We start from the raw sequence: 16,663 nt of genomic DNA on the forward strand, positions 1-16,663 counted from the left end.
TTCTAACAGCTCAAGGTCACATCCCTAGGATGACCCTAGCCCCCCCTTAAAGTGCCTGCCTGAGAAAGCTCCAGGCTGCCAAAAGAATTTACTGTTTTTAACCAACACCTGACCACAGGCCCCTGACCACCCTTTCTTAGAGCATTTACTAAAAAGGGCTTACAATTGTGAATGCTTTCTCTGTCCCTTTGAGGTGTATTTGTACCTCCTACAACTCAGGGGTGTCTTTCTCAAGGACCTGATAGCCATCCCTTTAAAATGTAATCATCAGGAAGGATCAGGCCTCTGTCTCCCAGTCTCTGTGGGAGGATAGAAGCTGAACTTCAATTATTGCCAGATAGCAGACACAGCTGGCCTAATCAGCATTTACCCTGACCCACTCTTTGTAATTTTTCACTTCTCTGAGTCTCTTCAAGCCCCTGCCCTTCCCCATCTCAACTCCCTCATTCTCCCTTTAAAATACCCAGTCACCTCTATACAAATCAAAGTTGCACTGGGACTTTCCTGGCCTGAAGCCCTGGGTTGGGCAAGTCTGAAGGGTGTAGGTGCTGGCTTAGAGCTGGGGAGACAAGACAGTCCTGTGCTAGACACTCTATTTCCATTATTCAGTCCTCCAACCACCTCAGCAGGGGGGTACTATTATCATCTCCATTACATAGACAGAAAACAGAGCTCGCAGTGGTTCAGTAACTTGCCCAAACTCATACAGGTAGGAAGAGGCAGCGCTGGGATTTCTGACTCTGACCCAAGTTGGGCCCCTCATAACCAGAATCTGCACCACGTACCTCCACTCTGCTCTCATCCCATCTGCAATATCTGAAAATGAATAGAAGGAGGTAAGGGTATCACCATGGAGCAACCTTGGGCGAGTCCTGCCCTCTCGAGGCCTCAGGCATCACATCTCCGAACCGCGCACAATTCTGCAACCTGAAGTCACAACACCTGGATCTTTGAAGCGTCCAGGAAGCTGTACGCATGCGTGAGGCTGTGGCCCTGGGGCTGGTGGTGGAACCCCAGTGGGGCTGGGTCGAGGCTCCCGACAGCTCCCCGGCTTTCGAAAGTTACCTGGCTGGTTGGGGGTGGGGTTGGGGGAGTTACCGGCTGCGCGCGCGCCGGCCCCGCCCTCAGCCTCTTCAGGCACCTGTGGGCTCGAGGGCCTACTCCGCCGCAGCTGCCGTCCAATAGGCAGCCTCCCTGACCCAATTAGGCCCCGCCCACAGCCTGCATCCTCCAATCCCAGGGTGGCGGCGGGCCCTCTCCCTCGGAGGGCCCGCCCCTCTGAGCGCTTCTTCCGGGTGGGGCCCCGGGCAGAGGCGATGGCGCCCTGGGCGCTCCTCAGGCCTGGGGTCCTGGTGCGGACCGGGCACACCGTGCTGACCTGGGGGATCACGCTGGTGCTCTTCCTGCATGATACCGGTGAGCCGGACCCCGCGCGACCCTGGACCCCCCCCCCGATCCCGCGTGATTCCCTAGATGTTTGGGTCTCACTGAGTCCCTTGCCGAAGCCCGAGAGATCCTGGGATTCACCCTATCTCCTCCAGCTCCTGAGGCCCCCTCCCCATCTCTCATTCCAAGAGCCACCTGCTTTCTGCCTAATACCCAGTTGATCCCTAATTAATTCCAGAATCTTCCTGATCCCTGCCAGATACCCTGTCTGTCCCAGGACCCACCCGGTGCCCACCAGATCCGACGACCGACTCGAGCCCCCATCTCCCCTGATCCTGGGACCCGCCCGACCCTTCCCAGGAATTGACTCCCAAGATTCCGAGGATCAACTAGATGAAGGACTGGCATCCCGCCCAGCCCTGTGGCCACTAGCTGCCCAAGTCCAGGCTCCCCAGCCTCAGGCAAGAGAACACGGCATAGGGGAGCAGCCTGTCCCTCACGTCCTCATCCTTGATTCTCGCCCTGGTAGCATTCATTCATCCCATCAACCCCCTTCCACCCTTCCCCCTCTTTACCCACCACAGGCCACCTCCGTGGCCACCTCCAGCACAAGTTTTCACCCTCCCTCACTACCACCATCACAGCCCCCACTCATCATCCCTCCTTGCTCCAGCATAAACCCCTGGACCGGGGGCGTTCTCACTTTCCTCCCAAGATCTCAAGTCTCCTCCACTGCCTCTGCCCCTTAGCCTAAATCCTGCTCAGTCTCCCCATCAGAAAGAACCCCCCCCCCAGTGCAACCTCCCTTCCTTCTCCGCTCCCTTTTACAGTCAAGGGGCACCAGAGTTGGCCACACTCTGCTGTCTGGCTGTCTCCTGCCCCTCGCTCTTCAGCCCCCCGCCTCCCAAAATCCTTCAGTCACCTCCATGGGCTGGACCCTTCCTGGCCTGGGCTCCCCTGTTGTCCCTCTGCAGCATGCCAGCCAGCCTGCCGACCCTGCCCTCCTCTGTCTCTTGGGCATCTTGGACCTGGCCAGCCTCTCCTCATCTCAGAGCCAGACCCCTCAGCCAGACCCTTCCTCCCTCTCCCCCACATCCAGCCAAGTGTGGCCCCATCAGCCCCCTTACCCCCCTCTGTCCATCCCCTCTTCTCCACCTTTCCTGCCAGTGCCCTTGTCCAGACACACTCCTCTCCGTGTCCCAGATAAGCCTCCCCTCTGATCCATCTTTACTCCAGCAGTAAGAGGGCTTTCAGAAACATATCTGACCCTGTAACCTTCCATGGTTCCCTATTGCGCTCCAGAGAGAGTGTAGATGAACTGCTTTTTTTTTTTTTCGCTGAACGTGAACTTCTCCCTCCTGCACCCTATGCAGTGGCCACACCTGACCATTCATCAAACTCCATCTCCAGGCCTTCCCTCAGCCAGGGACACACTTCCCACCTCCAACTGCACCCCTCACCTGCACCCTCCTATTCTATCGCCGCAGCCTCACTCTCCCCCTCTGGCCTCTCCAGCACTGCGGCAGTGGGAAGAGCAGGGGGAGCTGCTCCTGCCCCTCACCTTCCTGCTCTTGGTACTGGGCTCCCTGCTGCTTTACCTGGCTGTGTCACTCATGGACCCGGGATACGTGAATGTCCTGCTCCAGCCCCAGGTAACCAGGGGTCCCAAACATCTCCTCCCCCCAACAGGGAACTCAAGGCCCCAGTAACAATCTCATGCTAGATCCTGTGCTGAGGGCTTTTCTAGGGAATCCCAGGGAATCGTCTTGCCAGACCTAGAGCCCCATCCTACAATGAGGAAATTGCCAAGACCCAGAGAGGGGAAGTAACTGGCAGAGGTCACACAGCCTCGCAGTCCAGGGCACTCTGCCCCACTCTACCACCTCCATTACACAGGGGATGGATCCCCAAACGTGCACACTCAGAGTTAAGCTGGCCCCCAAGGGAGCTACCCACCAGTGCCCTCTGCCTCCCAAGGGAACGCCATCTCATACTGTGTCCCCCCATTTTCAGGAGGAGGCCAAGGAAGAGCAGACAGCCATGGTTCCTCAGGCCATCCCCCTTCGGCGCTGCAGATACTGCATGGTGCTGGTGGGTGATGCAGGGACCTCCGTGGGAGGGGTCGGGCAAGATTGAGACTCCTTGGCCTCATCCCTCCTCCTGGAAGGCCTCCCAGATGCCAGCCCTGACCTCCCGCCCACATCGTTGGGTCCAGAAGGGAGCCGGTGTTGAGGCCCGACTCCCTGTGTGCCCACAGCAACCCCTGCGGGCCCGTCACTGCCGTGAGTGCCGTCGTTGTGTCCGCCGATATGACCACCACTGCCCCTGGATGGAGAACTGCGTGGGGGAGCGCAACCACCCACTCTTCGTGGCCTACCTGGCGCTGCAGCTGGTGGTGCTTCTGTGGGGCCTGTACCTGGCATGGTGGGTTCCCCCAGCGCCCTGGGTGTGGGGGGCCAGGCAGCAGGCACCCACCAGGTGTGGAGAGAGCCAGGCTCCCTCTTCAGGGGCCTCGGACCCTCTCCCAAATGGCCGGCCCACCGGGGGTCCCTGGGGCAAAGCCGCCACACACACACCCGCCAGCTCTGGGTCCCTGTCGCCCTCCTTCCCTGCAGGTCTGGCCTCCGCTTCTTCCGGCCTTGGGGGCTCTGGCTGCGGTCCAGTGGGCTCCTGTTTGCCACCTTCCTGCTGCTGTCGCTCTTCTCCCTAGTGGCCAGCCTGCTCTTGGCCTCGCACCTCTACCTGGTGGCCAGCAACACCACCACCTGGGAGTTCATCTCCTCACACCGCATCGCCTACCTCCGCCAGCGCCCCGGCAACCCCTTCGACCGCGGCCTGACCCGCAACCTGGCCCACTTCTTCTGTGGATGGCCCTCGGGGTCCTGGGAGACCCTCTGGGCTGAGGAGGAGGAAGGCAGTAGCCAGGATGTTTAGGGTTGCCAGAGGCCGGGCCACCATCTTGTGCCTGAAAACCAGAGGGGCTGCACCCGGGGTCGTCAGCCCTCCGAGGTCCTGGGGCTCCTCACTCCTGCCCACTCCTCCCAGGCCTCAGAGTGGAGCTGAAGGACAGAACCCTGCCTCAAAGGCAGAAGAGGAGGAGGAGGACCCACGGCGGGGCTCGGGCACAAAGGACCTGGGCTGCGGAGACTTCCACCCTCCCCGCCCCCCAAGCCAGGCTGCCTCCAATGCACAGTTTTGTAAATTTAATAATTCATAAAGCAAGTCAAGTATTCAAAAACCAAAACCAAACTGCTCCTCGCTGTGCCACACTTTCGGGTCCAGGTCTCGCAGTGGGCAGGGGAGAGGTGGTCGGGAGAAGAGAGGGAGGCAGCACTTTGCCCGGTGACTCAGCAAAGCCCACAACAGCAGCCCGTGGCCGCCACCTTGAGTCCCAAGGGCTCATCAGTACCAGGGCGCCCAGGTGGGCAAGCAGAGGCTCCAAGCGTCTGAGGGGCAGCAGGTAGAGAGCCCGGGAGGCCCTCAGGGCTCCAGGAATCGCTGGGACACGAAGTCGAAGTCCCGGAAGGCAGCCTGTTGGCGGGCGGTGAGGGGGCTGTGGGCATCAGGCGGCGTCAGGGCAGGCGGCAGCCCCGTGAACTCGCCCTCAAAGTAGCGCAGGTCTGTGGGGCCGCAGAGGGTGGGCACAAACGGGGGCCGGACGGCTCGGGCGAGCAGGGCCTGCCAGTCGGTGGTCTGGGGGCAAGGGTAGAGGTGCCTCAGACGAGGGGAGTGGCAGCCCCGCGGGCCCTTGATGCCTCCCACTGTGCCAGGCTCCTGGACCACTGCGGCCCTGGCCACTCACCCTGAAGAAAGGCTGTGTCTTGATCTCCTCGGCATCCCGCTCCCCCGCCCCCAGGCGCTTCTCGGGGCACTTCTGGAGGAGCTGGGGGAGAGGACAGGTGCTCATTCAGGGCGCTCAGGGCGCTCGGGCCCCAGGCACTGCCCGCCTCCCCCTCTCCAGCCTCTCAGGTAGGGATCCCCGAGCCACGAGCAGCCCTGGACCCTGCGGTGATTACCTTCTTTTTTTTTTTTTTTTTTTTAAAGAGTTTGTTTTGTTTTGTTTTGTTTTTTGGGGGACGCACCACGCAGCTTGCGGGATTTTAGTTTCCCCGACCAGGGATCGAACCCGTGCCCCCTGCAGTGGAAGTGCAGAGTCTTAACCACTGGACCACCGGGGAAGTCCCTGCGATTACCTTCTGAATGAGCTCAAGCCCCTGCACCGACAGAAAGCGCGGGTATGGGGCTTCCGCATTGACGATGCAGTCAAACACCTCCTCCTCGGTGTCCCCTGGAAACGGGCACTGCAGGGATGGGGCTCAGCAGGGTATGTGGGCCACCCCACCCCCACCTGACCTGGAGGCCCCAGCAGCACCCAGTCCAGAGCTCACCTCGCCCACCAGCATCTCGTAGAGCAGCACGCCCAGCCCCCACCAGTCCACAGCCCGCGTATAGGCCTCCTGGGTCAGCACCTCAGGGGCCAGGAACTCCGGGGTGCCACAGAAGGTGCTCGTCCGGTCCCCAAAGCCGATCCCTGCAAACCAACATCCACACTGATGCCAGCATGGTGTGTCATCCACAAGAACCTCTGTAAGAATCAAGCACCCACCCTTATGACCCCATGTACCGAACCTGTGCCGAGCCCTGCCCCACACCCTTGGAGGTGGAAACGGTTTTTATGCCACTTGATTGATGAGGAATCTGAGTCTCAGCCAAGCTCATGGGCCAGGGTCACGCAGAAAGCAGAACCCAGTGCCCTCTCCCAGCCCAGGATCTCCCTCTGGCCAAGGGCAAGGGGCTCTTTCAGAGCTTTTAGGGCTGAAAGGACGAGCCAATGTGTCCAGCTAGTCCCTGGAATGAGGGCTGAGAGGCAGATTTCCTGGGAGCTGCCACTTGCCCACCACCCTGCTGGCCTGGGCTGAGTGAGCACGGCTGAAAGACACGGGATCCTGGACAGGAGGCACCCACCTTCCTTACAGAGCCCAAAGTCTGCGATCTTCAGGAAACCCTGGGCATCCAGCAGAAGATTATCCAACTTAAGGTCTCTGAGGGCAAGGCGGGGCAGATCAAAGGGGCTAAGAAGCGCTGAGGCCCAGGGAACAGCGGCCCCACCCCAGAGCAGCCCAGGAGGAGGGTAGCATCTGCCCCCTCGCCCACTCCCCCAGCATCTCAGGGGCAAGTTACCTGTAAATGATCTTCTGCTCATGTAAGAATTGCAGGCCCAGGACCACACAGGCCAGATAGAACCTGGAGGGTTGGTGTAGGGGGGAGTTCAGGCCCAGGACTGTGGGGGACAGGGCAGGGAGGCACCAGGATGGCCATGGCCTGGGGACCCCAGATGTCCCTGCCAGAGTCAGATGTGGGCGAGAGACTGGGAGGAGCCTCATGTGTAGCAGGGGCAGGGCTCCTCCAGATAACAGCCTGCCCTTCCTGGGCTCTTAGATTATGCCAGGGATGACACCGAGTAACCTCACGCCTATCCTGGCATCCTCCCAGCAGCCTACTGTGGATACCCATCATGCCTACTTTTCAAATGAGGATCTGAGACTCCTGGTAAATGACCCACCCAGGGTCGCACAGCTAGTGGCCGAGCTGATATGTGAATCCAGGCTCCAGAGCCCACACTCTGCTGGGCAAGAAATAACAACACCAGCTGTCGGTCACTTACTGCTCACCAGTCCCCGTGCTCGGCAATTTCTAAATGTTACGTTCATCCATGCAACAAGCCTATGAAATAGTTATCGTTAGCCCAATTCACAGCTATATAAACTGAGGTCTGAGGTCACAAATGCTGTGAGGGTTGATAACCAGGATTTGAACCAAGGCCTCCCTGACTCCATGCTCTTCTGCTGATGGGCACCCTGGAGGAAGCAGGATGAAGGCGTCGCCAGGTACAGGGAAGCAGGGAAGGCTCGCTGGAAGAGGCAGACAGGAGAGATGGGAACCCACCGGGCCTGGGGCTCAGGGAAGACGTCCTCATGGATCTGCATCATGAGGTCGCCACCGGGCACGAACTCAGTCACGAAGCAGGCGTGGCTGGAGGTGTGGAAGCAGGCAAGGAGGGAGAGTAGGAAGGGGTGCCCCATGCGGCCCACAGCCTCCAGGATTCGCTTCTCGCAGTACAGGCTGCAAGAGGAGGGTGTGGGTTTTAGAGGGAAGGAGGGAACCCAAAAGGGAATGAAAACCTCCCCTGACTATGCCCTGTCACCCACACAACACCCCTGGGTCACTGGCTCTTGTCAAAGTGCCAGACAACGAGAGTGATGGTTCATATGTATCAGGAGCTCACATAGGTCTTTTTTTTTTTTTTTTGGCCACGCTGTGTGGCATGCGGGATCTCAGTTCCCCGACCAGGAATGGAACCAGCACCCCCTGCAGTGGAAGTGCGGAGTCTTAACCACTGGACCACCAGGGAAGTCCCTCACATAGGTCTTGAACCTGTACCACCACCCTGTTCCCATTTCACAGATGAGGAAACTGAGGTGCATAGAAGAGGGGACCTGCCCAACGGCACACAGTTAACAACTGCAGTTGCTAACAAGAGAGCCCAGGCCTGGCTGGCCCCACAGGGTCACCTCTTACAAGCCCCAGTAGCATTCAGGTGCCTTCCTGGGCCACCAGCCCAGGCCTGCCATCCTGGGTACCCTCCACGTGCCCGGATGCCGGGAACCCCCTGGCCTCAGCACACACCTCTCTATCTCGTCCCGGCTCAGCACCTCCTGCTTCTTCAGTGCTTTGATGGCATAGTATTGGCCTGTCCCCTTGAACTGGACCAGGAGAACCTGGGGACCAGAGAGAGATTGGGCTCCAGGTGGGCAGTACAGGAGTCTACTGCCCCCACCCACCGCCCCGCAGACCCCAGAGTCCCCCTAGCTAACGTGTCGGGGCCTGCCCACCCCCCTCCACTGCACCCCCTCAGCCCACTACCTTCCCGAAGTGGCCCCGGCCCAGCACGGCCAAGCAGCGGAAGTCCTGAAGTCGGGGAGGTTTCCTGCAAGAGAGAGGGTACAGGAAGCCCCTGGGACAAGGGCTGGGGCTCCGCCAAGGGCCGCTCCAAACCCTCCCTCCACGCCTGGTCCTAGGCTGTCCCCACCTGTGGGGCAGGAGGGGCAGGGGCTGGAGAGGCCGGGTCAGGGCTCCTAGGACTGCCATTTCCTGGGGTCTGGCACGCAGGCGGAGCTCACTAACGTGGGCTCCGCAAGTGAGAACCTGAGAGCAAGCCAAGGAGCTCGGGGCGATGTGAGAACGCCTGACAGGCAAACACCCAAGTGAGTGGACAGATGTCTCTCTCAAACGCCAAGGTGAGCCTGCCAGGGGTACCTGGTGGCTGAGGCTGGCAGAGATGGCTCGAGTCGAGTCCTGGGCTCCATGTGGGGGCGTTTGGTGCTCTGTGAGGGCAGAGGGGCTCAGGGCAGAGGGGGCTTCCTCTCCCTTTTCCCTCCAGCCCTGCCGTCCCCACCCAGACAGCCCCCAGCATGACCAGCCCTGCCGCCGCTCACCGGCATCTCCTCAGGGCTCGGCTCCTGGGGCAGGTAGAGGCGCGGTGGCTTGGGTGGGCATTGGATCTCTTCTCGCAAGGGGGTCTTCTTGGGCGGGAAATTACTGTGGGGAGGAAGCAGACACACGACCAGGCACAGGCGGATGGAATAGTGGCGGGGCTGGGGGGGGTGGACCCACAGCCGTGTGAGACAGAGAGACAGAGAGACGGGTCAGAGGGCGAGCAACGGGGACAGGCATTGTCTGCACGTGTAGTGAGGTGACTCCACAGAGAAGCAGGCAGCCTGGGGCGAGGCTCCTCACCTGGGCGAGGCAGGGGCGGCGGCCCCCCGGGGTGTGGCTGGGGTCTGGGAGCACCCTTTCGGGGGGCTGATGGTGCTTGGGGAGCTGCAGGGGGGCAGCAGGCTCATGACCAAGCGCCCCCAGGCCGCCATGCTGAGGTTCATCTGGGAAGCCCTCAGGAAGTCCTGACCTGGGGCAAAAGGGGGCTCAGTCCCGGGGTGTCCTAAGGGTCCCAGCCCTGCCCCCTACTAGCCAGCCTTCTCCACTCCACACCTCTGCGTTTTGAGAAAATGCGTTTCTGCCTCTGCAGCCGGGGCCTTCTCTCAATGACAGGGTCACAGAAGGTCACCTGCGGGGGCAGGGGGCAGGGCTGAAGACCAGTCCCCTCCCACCCCACCTGCCACGGGCACCTCCTCAGCCTCCAGGCTCCCAGCCTGAGCCCATGTCAACAGACGCAAGAGCCAGAAGGACTCAGAGAGATGGATCCAACATCCTCATTGGTACCAGCGGGGAAACCGAGGCCCGGAGAAGAGAGGCGGTCCAGGGTCACACACGCGGCAGGGCAGTCAGGACAAGGATGCAGGCCACTAGGCCCCCATGAAGTCCTCAGAGAGGGGCTGGGAATCCTTCCTTCCTCTAGATCTCCTCCCTCTGGGCCTCAATTTCCACTCCTACGTGTGGGGGCGGAGCACAGTCTCAAAGGCCCTTCTTTGCTCTAACGGAGCCAGGGGCCCACGAGGTCAGAGGGCAGGGGCCAGTGGGCACCTGGGCAAAGAGCAGCCCCTGCGGCACCAGGCTGAGGGAGAGCTGGTGACAGGCATTGTCCAGGAAGTCCTCCAGCCTCAGGAAGGCCACGCCGCACAGCTGCCTCCAGTCCCGCCAGCGCACCCCGATCTCCAGCTCTCGGGCCTACAGTGGGGAGGCCAGGTTGAGGGGTGGAGCGTGGCACCAGCCACTACCTGGCCGGCCTTCCACCGCACGGCCCACGATCACCCCTGTTCACACAAGGCAGCCTCACCCGCTCCAGGGGGACGACAAAGGTCTGGTCCCAGGACTGCTTGGCCACAGGCCCCCAGCCCGTCTGGCCCACAATGCGATTGTCCACCTTCAGCACGGCCAACACCTCACCTGTGGGGTCAGAGCCGGGGTTCAGGGCAGGCCGGGAGCGGGGGTCCTTCGCTGTTCCCCAGCTTCCCATGCCCCCTACTCACTGGCCAGCTCGCCTCCGCCACGCTGCTGCTTGGCCCTGCTCCGAAGCCAGCCCTGGGAGGGGCTCCCGGCCAGTGCGGCCACGGGGGAACGTCCCGGCACAGCTGTCAGCAGCTGCTCACAGCCCAGGAGGTGGACCTGCAGCGTCCCTGTCAGGGAGCATGGTGGGGGGCCGTCATCAGGTGCCATCCTCCAGTGGGCCCCTGGGACCCCAGGAATGCTACCTTCTCCTGGAGGTATAGCTAAATCCAGACCTTGCCCACATTAGGCCTCGGCAGCCACCTGCCACCCTTGGGGCCGGCCAACTGGTCCTCCCCTCCTGCACACTCTCTACGTGTTGGGAGAAGCAGGGACACACAGGCAGAGGAGTGAGACTCAGACCTCAGCCAGGTTGCACGGGACCACAGCGCACGGCGACACACTGCTCAGGGCTCAGGGCCTAGGAATAGCGCCATGGCAGGGATGAGAGCCCGGGGAGGAGCAGGATGCCTGGCGGGCTGACCTGTTCCACCTCTTCCCTGCGCCTGTTTCCCCATCTGTACAGCGGAAAGGAGCGCCAGCTCAGCCCCACCTCCTGCAATGGGTACAAGCGTGTTTTGCCAACCAAGCAGATTCATTTTAGGGTCATTAGAGATTTGTCCCTCAAAGGGTAGAGGAAGCAGTGGGACTCTGGCCGCCCTTGAGGACATACACTGGGCCTAAGAGCGCCATTTAGGGAGTCTGGGCCTGGGGTTTACACTCTGAGAGACCTCATAAACCAAGGCAGTGCCCAGGGTGGGAAGATCATCTTAGGAAGAATGATTGGAGGAGTATGGGTATTCAGCCAGAAGACAGGATGTGGGGTGGCCCCAAGTACCTGAATTTTAGGCCATTTAACAAGCCCTTACCCCCACCTTCCCCAACCTGTCTACTTGGCTAACTCACATAAGCCCTTCAAGGCCAAGCTCAGACACCACCCCCTCCAGGAAGCATTCCTTGATTCCCTAAGGGCCAGGTGAGGGGGCCCATCCAGCCGCTGTACTTCCCCTTCTCAGCTCTGCTCACAATGAGATGTGGCCTGTCTACCCTGCATCAGCTCTGTGTTGGCAGGGGCTGGGCTCTCTAGTTGGCACCGTGTCCCAGGTGGGAAGCTCAGGGCTTCCAGAGTTGACACTGGTAGATTATTTGGAGGCAGATCCAGCTTGGGATAAGGAAGAACTTTCCAACGGTCCAAACTGCCCAGGACTGGGTATCAAGGCCTCCAGGGCTATGAGCTCCCTAACACTGGCACTTTAAGCACTCTCATGGTTCCTCACTTAAATAATAGCTTCACCGACTGAGCGATCTCTGTGCCCGCACGGTGCTGAGCACTTCACATGCAACAACTCACTGAATTTTCGCAGCCACCCTATGAAATAGGTGCTGTTATCACCCCCATTTGACAGAGTGAAAAACTGAGGTCTGGAGAGGGGATGTCAGTTGCACAAGGTCACACAGCTAGGGGATGGTGAAGCCAGGATTGGAAGTCTTCTCCAAGATTCTTCCCCACTGTGTTTCAGGCTCCTCCCTGGAAGGGAAGGAGAGCTCTGAAGTAGGAGGGACTCCCGGGTACCTGTCATGGCAGTGGGCTTCACGAGTGTCCCTGAAGGCTGGGCGTTCCCAGACACAGCAGTCCGCAGCTCCCGGGCCACTCTGCCACGCAGAGGGTGGGCAGGAGGCAGTCCCTCCAGCAGCTGCTCCAAGGCCAGCCGCAGGAGGTCCAGTTTCTGGGAGGACTCCTGGAGCTGGGCCTGAGCCTGCAGAAGGGATACAGGGCCATGGGGTAACGGCAGGGGCGGTGGCTCAGGCCACCTGGAGACACCCTGGATGAGGTCTAGACAAGAATGTGCCTCCTGTTTCCTCATTGCCACCCCTCACAGCCAGTCCAGCGGTGTCTCCCGCCACTGCAGAGGGTGGTACCACTCAGAGAGGCGCAGCAATGGGAGGGGACCATGATCTGACCTCGGCTAGCACCTTGCGGTCCTGCGTTCGCCGGCTACCAAGCAGCTTCACCACGTTCTTGGCGCCCTCGGCCACGGCAGCCTCGATGCGTAGCCGGTGCCGCAGCTCCTCCACCAGCAGCTCCGGTCCTAGGAGGAGGGGGTCAGCCCTCAAGCCCACGCCCTGCTCCGCTCTGCCCATCCCCACTTCTCAAGGCCTCACCTGGCTCAGGGGACCCGCTGGCCTCCAGGCTGCTGATCTTCATTCGTAGAAGGGCCACCTTCAGCTGGCTGTCCTGTAGCATCTGCTGGGCAGCTGCCAGAAGCTTCCTCTCCTATGGGGTTGTGACATATGCCCCCTCAGGCCAGGACTAGGCCAGAGCCTCCCTGGTCAGACCAGGGACTGGAGCAAGCCTCCCCCATCAGTCTAGGATTGAAACTAAGCCTGTCTCGGTAGGCCAGATACTAGAGCCAAGCCTCCATTTTTAGACTAGGTCTGGAGCAGACCTCCCCCATCAGACTAGACAAGGGAGGGCTAAGGTCAAGCCTCCCTTATTAGATCAGGGTGAGCCTCCACATCATGCTGGGAATTGGGACAGGTTGGGAGTTGGGCTGAGATTCCCCATTAGACTGGTGTTTTGCCTTCTCTGTTAGACGAGGGGTTCGAGCCATGCCTTTCCCACCAAGCTGAGATTTAGGGTTCTGCCTCCCCTGTCAGACTAAGGGTGAGACTGTCTCCTTTCCAGGGTCAATGGCTGGGTTGCATTTCCCTATCAGAATAGGGGCTGGTGGTGGGATGAATTGGGAGATTGGGATTGACATATACACACTAATATGTATAAGATAGATAACTAATAAGAAACTGCTGTATAAAAAAAAATTCAAAAATTCAAGAAAAAAAAGAACAGGGTCTGGATCACCACCTTCTCTAATAATCTGAGAGCCAAATCTCTTCCCCTCAGATCCCAGGGGCCTTACCTTGGGAGTGCCACTGGCATACGTGTGGGTCATATTCTCGGCTCCCTGCTTGACCTTCAGCTCTACCTGCAGCTGCCTCTGTAGAGCCTCCAGGTGTCGGGCCCTTGGCTGCTCTGCCAGCGGCCAAGGTCCTGAGGCCGCAGGTTCTGCGTGCAAAGAGTGTGGGGCTCATGAACCCCTCCCCCAGCGCCGAGAGCCCCCCATGGCCTAGCTCTCTCCTCCCCTCCCCTCCCGGGCAGGGGCTACATGAGGAGGCTCTGAGAGAGGTCAGGGCCAAGGCCAAGGAAATGGGTCAGCCTGCCGCCTGCTGTCCCGAGGGGCCTGCTCAGACTCCTCACTCACCAGCCGGGCCAGGCCCGGGGCCGGGCAGCAGGATGCGGGCATGCAGCTCCCGCAGCTCCCCGTGCAGCTGCTCCAGGCGGCGGTTGGAGGACCGCAGCAGCTGCTGCACGTGGCCCAGGTGGCGGCGGTCGGTGGCTACCCGCCGCAGGTTCTCCACACCCTCCTTGATTTTCAGCTCCTTCTGGATGGCCCGGCGGATCGCCTCTTTCTCATCCCCTGGGGGCCACTGGCCCGCCCCAGGCTGGAAAGGCAGAGGCATTAGTCCCCTCAGTCCCCACCTCCACGGCCTCAGCTCATCACAGGCGGAGGGGGAGGGAGGCAGGCGTGGTCGGCACCCAGGACTGACACCCACGGTTTGGGAAGCATTTATGAGCTTAGAGCTAGTATCCCTAAGCCAGATGGAAACCCCAAGGCTATTTATCCAGCCCGTGCTCCTGTCCTCTGCCATCAGAGAGAAGAGTAAGGGGAAAAAAATTGTCAGTGTTTACATGGTGTTCTGTTCTAAGAGCTGTGCAGACATTCACTTGTTGATCCTGACAGCAACCCCATGAGGTAGGTTTAGTTATTATCCCCATTTTATAGATGAGGAAACTGAGACACAGAGAGGTTAAGTAATTTGCCCAAGGCCACAACACAGGGAAGGAGATGCACCATCATCTCTTGGGCCCCAGCCTCTCCCTGCCGGTCATGCTTACATCAGGCTGCTCTCAGTCTGGGATCCAGGCTAAGGTCTGGGGACCAGAAAAGAGGCTCGGCACTGAGAAGGGCCCCCCCAATGTCACGCAGACAGGGCAGCCTGTGGCCTGAGGAGAAGCTAGGGCTGTTCCCCTGATCTTCCGACACCCCAGCTGGCAAAGCAGAGGCAAAGAGGGGTTGAGGAGGTCTCCGGGGGCCCACTCCCAGCTCAGCTCCTGGGAGGAATTAGAAGGCTCTCTCACTGCTTCACCCCAAGTGGGAGCAAGAAAGAGGAAAAACTCTTTCCCAGAGACCATTTCAAACCAACCGGTGCCGATGCTGACCTCAGCCCAGGGTAACCCATGATGCCCCCAACCCAGGACTGCCTCAGAGCCCTCACCTTACCTCTCGGCTCTCCATCTCCTGAGCCCAGTGGAGCCTCAGGGACCCCCACCCCAGGCCTCCGCTGGCCCTCTGGCCCGTCTGTCAGAGGGCAGGGGCGGGGCTCAGGAAATCCTTTGAGGGCCCTAGGCCAGAGGGCCAGCGCCAAAGGCCTGAGCAAACAAAGATCCCACGGAGCTGGGGGCCCGGCACCGGGGTCCTGAGTCACCCAGCTGCCGCTGCTGGGCGGAGGTTAACAGGAAATCGGAAAATGTGTACAAGCCACGGCTGGAACAGGCAGAGGGACCTCCGGAGGAAGGGGGAGGGAGGGGACAGACGCAGCCCTGAAAGTTGCCCAAGGGGTGGGGGCACTCTAGGAGTCTTGTGGAGAACACTTCACCCTTGACCAGAGCCCATGGTCCTGCCTGCTCCGGGTTGGAGTCCTGCCAAGTGCGCACACACCTCTCCCTTTCTGCTCCGCGGCTGGGGCGCTATCTTGTACACAAACGTCTCCACCCCCATTTGTTCTGGGCTAGTACCCCACCTCTCCCCACCCCCCAAAAAGACACACAGCCTCGGTCCCATGCGAACCTATTGCCAGCTCCGGCAGGAACCCCGCCCCCTCGCCATTTGGTCTGGAACCCTGTGTACCCGAGGGTTCCCCCGGGAACTGGGTAGGCCCCTCCCTCTGGGGTCCCCACTCCCCGCCTGCCTGTGTGCTCTGGGAAGGACCCCACGACCGCGAGGGAGTGGCACCCTCCAGGCGGAGGAGGGTTCTTCTCCCCTCCCAGAACCCGTCCCTAGGTGCCTGCACGGCCCCCCTTTGCTTTCGCAGCGGATGCACATCGGCCTTAGAGTGCTACCTGGAAGAACAGATTTTAGGAAACTTTGGGGCCCACCCTGGTGGCCCTGACTGCGGACTCAGACGTGCTCATGGGCAGGCCTGACTGGAGGCTCTGATTCACTTGGAGGTGATTTGGGGACGTCTCCAGGAGGCAGGAACGACTTACCCCAGTGCTCAGGTCTGCCCTGCGAAGGTGTAGGGGGGCGCAGGGCAAGGGCTGGGAAGGGACACGGGGAGGGGCTGGGGATGCGGCCGGAGCCCGGGGCGGTGAATGAGGCTCCCCCCACCCCCCGGCCCGCGCCCGCGGCCCGTCCCCTCCGGGCGCCGTTCACCTGCTGCGGCGCCCCCTCTTCCATGGCGCCGCTCGGGCAGCTCGGCCCCTCCTCTCGACCACTCCGGTTCCGGAAGCCCCGGCCCCTCCGCCAGGGCTTTCAAACTTGAAACTTCCCGGGAAGCGGCGCCGGAGTCGCGGGATCGGGCGCCCCCTCCCGAGGTCCGCTGGCCCTCGCGGGACCTGGGATCAGCGCCGCCTCTCGGCCGCGCGGGATCGAGCCTGCCTCCTGACCCAGAGGCCCCGGAGCCTCCCCCGGATCCGATGTTCCGAGGGATTTGGAGCCCAGTGCCCCTCATCTGAGGCCGCGGTTCCTGCTCCTTGAGACACTGACCCCCGCCCCGCGATACAAGGGCAGAAAAGGACATTTCCCGGGCCGGAGTTCTCGTTGTCGGGTCGCGCGCCCAGAGGGGCGGGCCCGGGTGGGGACAGCGCCGCCTGCCGGCCGCGGGGCAATGCCTGTGTGGCCTGTCCTCTCTGGGCCGGGTCAGCCTCTTCCTCGGAACCCCGCCGCGACCTGGCTCCCGCCCGGAGTCTCTCTTCCTATCCCATGTCATTGGTGTAAAATGGGCTAATCCCATACCTGTCGCCCGCCAAGGAGCCTTGGCCCTGTCTGTAATCACTGTAAGAATGTATGCGTGGGAAAACAATAAAGCCTTACCCAAATTACACCAAATTACAAACGAATCCAAAATCCCTCAGGACCCCTGCCCCATCACTTGACTAGACTGGAGCTTTCTGGTTCAGCCAGAGCTGCTCAGCCTTTGCCCTAAAGGGCTCATC

General features: G+C 60.8%; 2 protein-coding genes across 7 annotated transcripts; one reads left to right on the forward strand and one right to left on the reverse strand.

Moving 5' to 3' along the window:
• The first annotated feature begins 1,264 nt into the window (after positions 1–1,264).
• On the forward strand, positions 1,265–4,635 carry ZDHHC12 (zDHHC palmitoyltransferase 12). 4 transcript variants are annotated; one of them, XM_082470691.1, is made up of 5 exons: positions 1,265–1,416; positions 2,902–3,038; positions 3,400–3,477; positions 3,644–3,832; positions 4,002–4,635. In XM_082470691.1, exons 1-5 carry the CDS (start codon positions 1,317–1,319, stop codon positions 4,287–4,289), a joined length of 792 nt encoding a protein of 263 aa, XP_082326817.1. In that variant the 5' UTR covers positions 1,265–1,316; the 3' UTR covers positions 4,290–4,635. The 4 variants fall into 4 exon arrangements, with proteins under 4 accessions (XP_082326817.1, XP_082326814.1, XP_082326816.1 ...); XM_082470688.1 differs by having other exon boundaries at positions 3,644–3,810; XM_082470689.1 differs by having other exon boundaries at positions 1,293–1,416; positions 2,874–3,038; positions 3,644–3,810.
• On the reverse strand, positions 4,575–16,293 carry PKN3 (protein kinase N3). 3 transcript variants are annotated; one of them, XM_082470683.1, is made up of 22 exons: positions 15,882–16,285; positions 13,650–13,890; positions 13,308–13,453; positions 12,553–12,664; positions 12,352–12,479; positions 11,963–12,146; positions 10,374–10,520; positions 10,181–10,290; positions 9,928–10,071; positions 9,436–9,511; positions 9,184–9,352; positions 8,883–8,985; positions 8,704–8,771; positions 8,311–8,374; positions 8,074–8,165; positions 7,333–7,509; positions 6,568–6,630; positions 6,352–6,428; positions 5,775–5,971; positions 5,580–5,687; positions 5,189–5,269; positions 4,575–5,079 (listed from the first exon to the last, which is right to left on the reverse strand). In XM_082470683.1, exons 1-22 carry the CDS (start codon positions 15,903–15,905, stop codon positions 4,867–4,869), a joined length of 2,724 nt encoding a protein of 907 aa, XP_082326809.1. In that variant the 5' UTR covers positions 15,906–16,285; the 3' UTR covers positions 4,575–4,866. The 3 variants fall into 3 exon arrangements, with proteins under 3 accessions (XP_082326809.1, XP_082326810.1, XP_082326811.1); XM_082470684.1 differs by having other exon boundaries at positions 5,775–5,917; positions 15,882–16,281; XM_082470685.1 differs by lacking the exon at positions 7,333–7,509 and having other exon boundaries at positions 15,882–16,293.
• Positions 16,294–16,663: the final 370 nt, after the last annotated feature.

This window comes from Balaenoptera physalus (genome assembly GCF_965194825.1).
Source record: "Balaenoptera physalus genome assembly, chromosome: 7".
Classification (NCBI taxonomy): domain Eukaryota; kingdom Metazoa; phylum Chordata; class Mammalia; order Artiodactyla; family Balaenopteridae; genus Balaenoptera; species Balaenoptera physalus.

Bases quoted from the DNA above. Each gene is read 5' to 3' on its own strand.
- ZDHHC12 (XM_082470688.1), top strand. From the start codon at position 1,317: ATGGCGCCCTGGGCGCTCCTCAGGCCTGGGGTCCTGGTGCGGACCGGG. The intron at 1,417-2,901 runs GTGAGCCGGACC...TGGCCTCTCCAG, and splicing joins GCTCTTCCTGCATGATACCG to CACTGCGGCAGTGGGAAGAG. The intron at 3,039-3,399 runs GTAACCAGGGGT...CCCCATTTTCAG, and splicing joins ATGTCCTGCTCCAGCCCCAG to GAGGAGGCCAAGGAAGAGCA.
- PKN3 (XM_082470683.1), bottom strand. From the start codon at position 15,905: ATGGAAGAGGGGGCGCCGCAGCAG. The intron at 13,454-13,649 runs GTGAGTGAGGAG...CTTTGCACGCAG, and splicing joins CCCCGGGCCTGGCCCGGCTG to AACCTGCGGCCTCAGGACCT. The intron at 9,353-9,435 runs GTGTGGAGTGGA...CTTTTGCCCCAG, and splicing joins CATTTTCTCAAAACGCAGAG to GTCAGGACTTCCTGAGGGCT.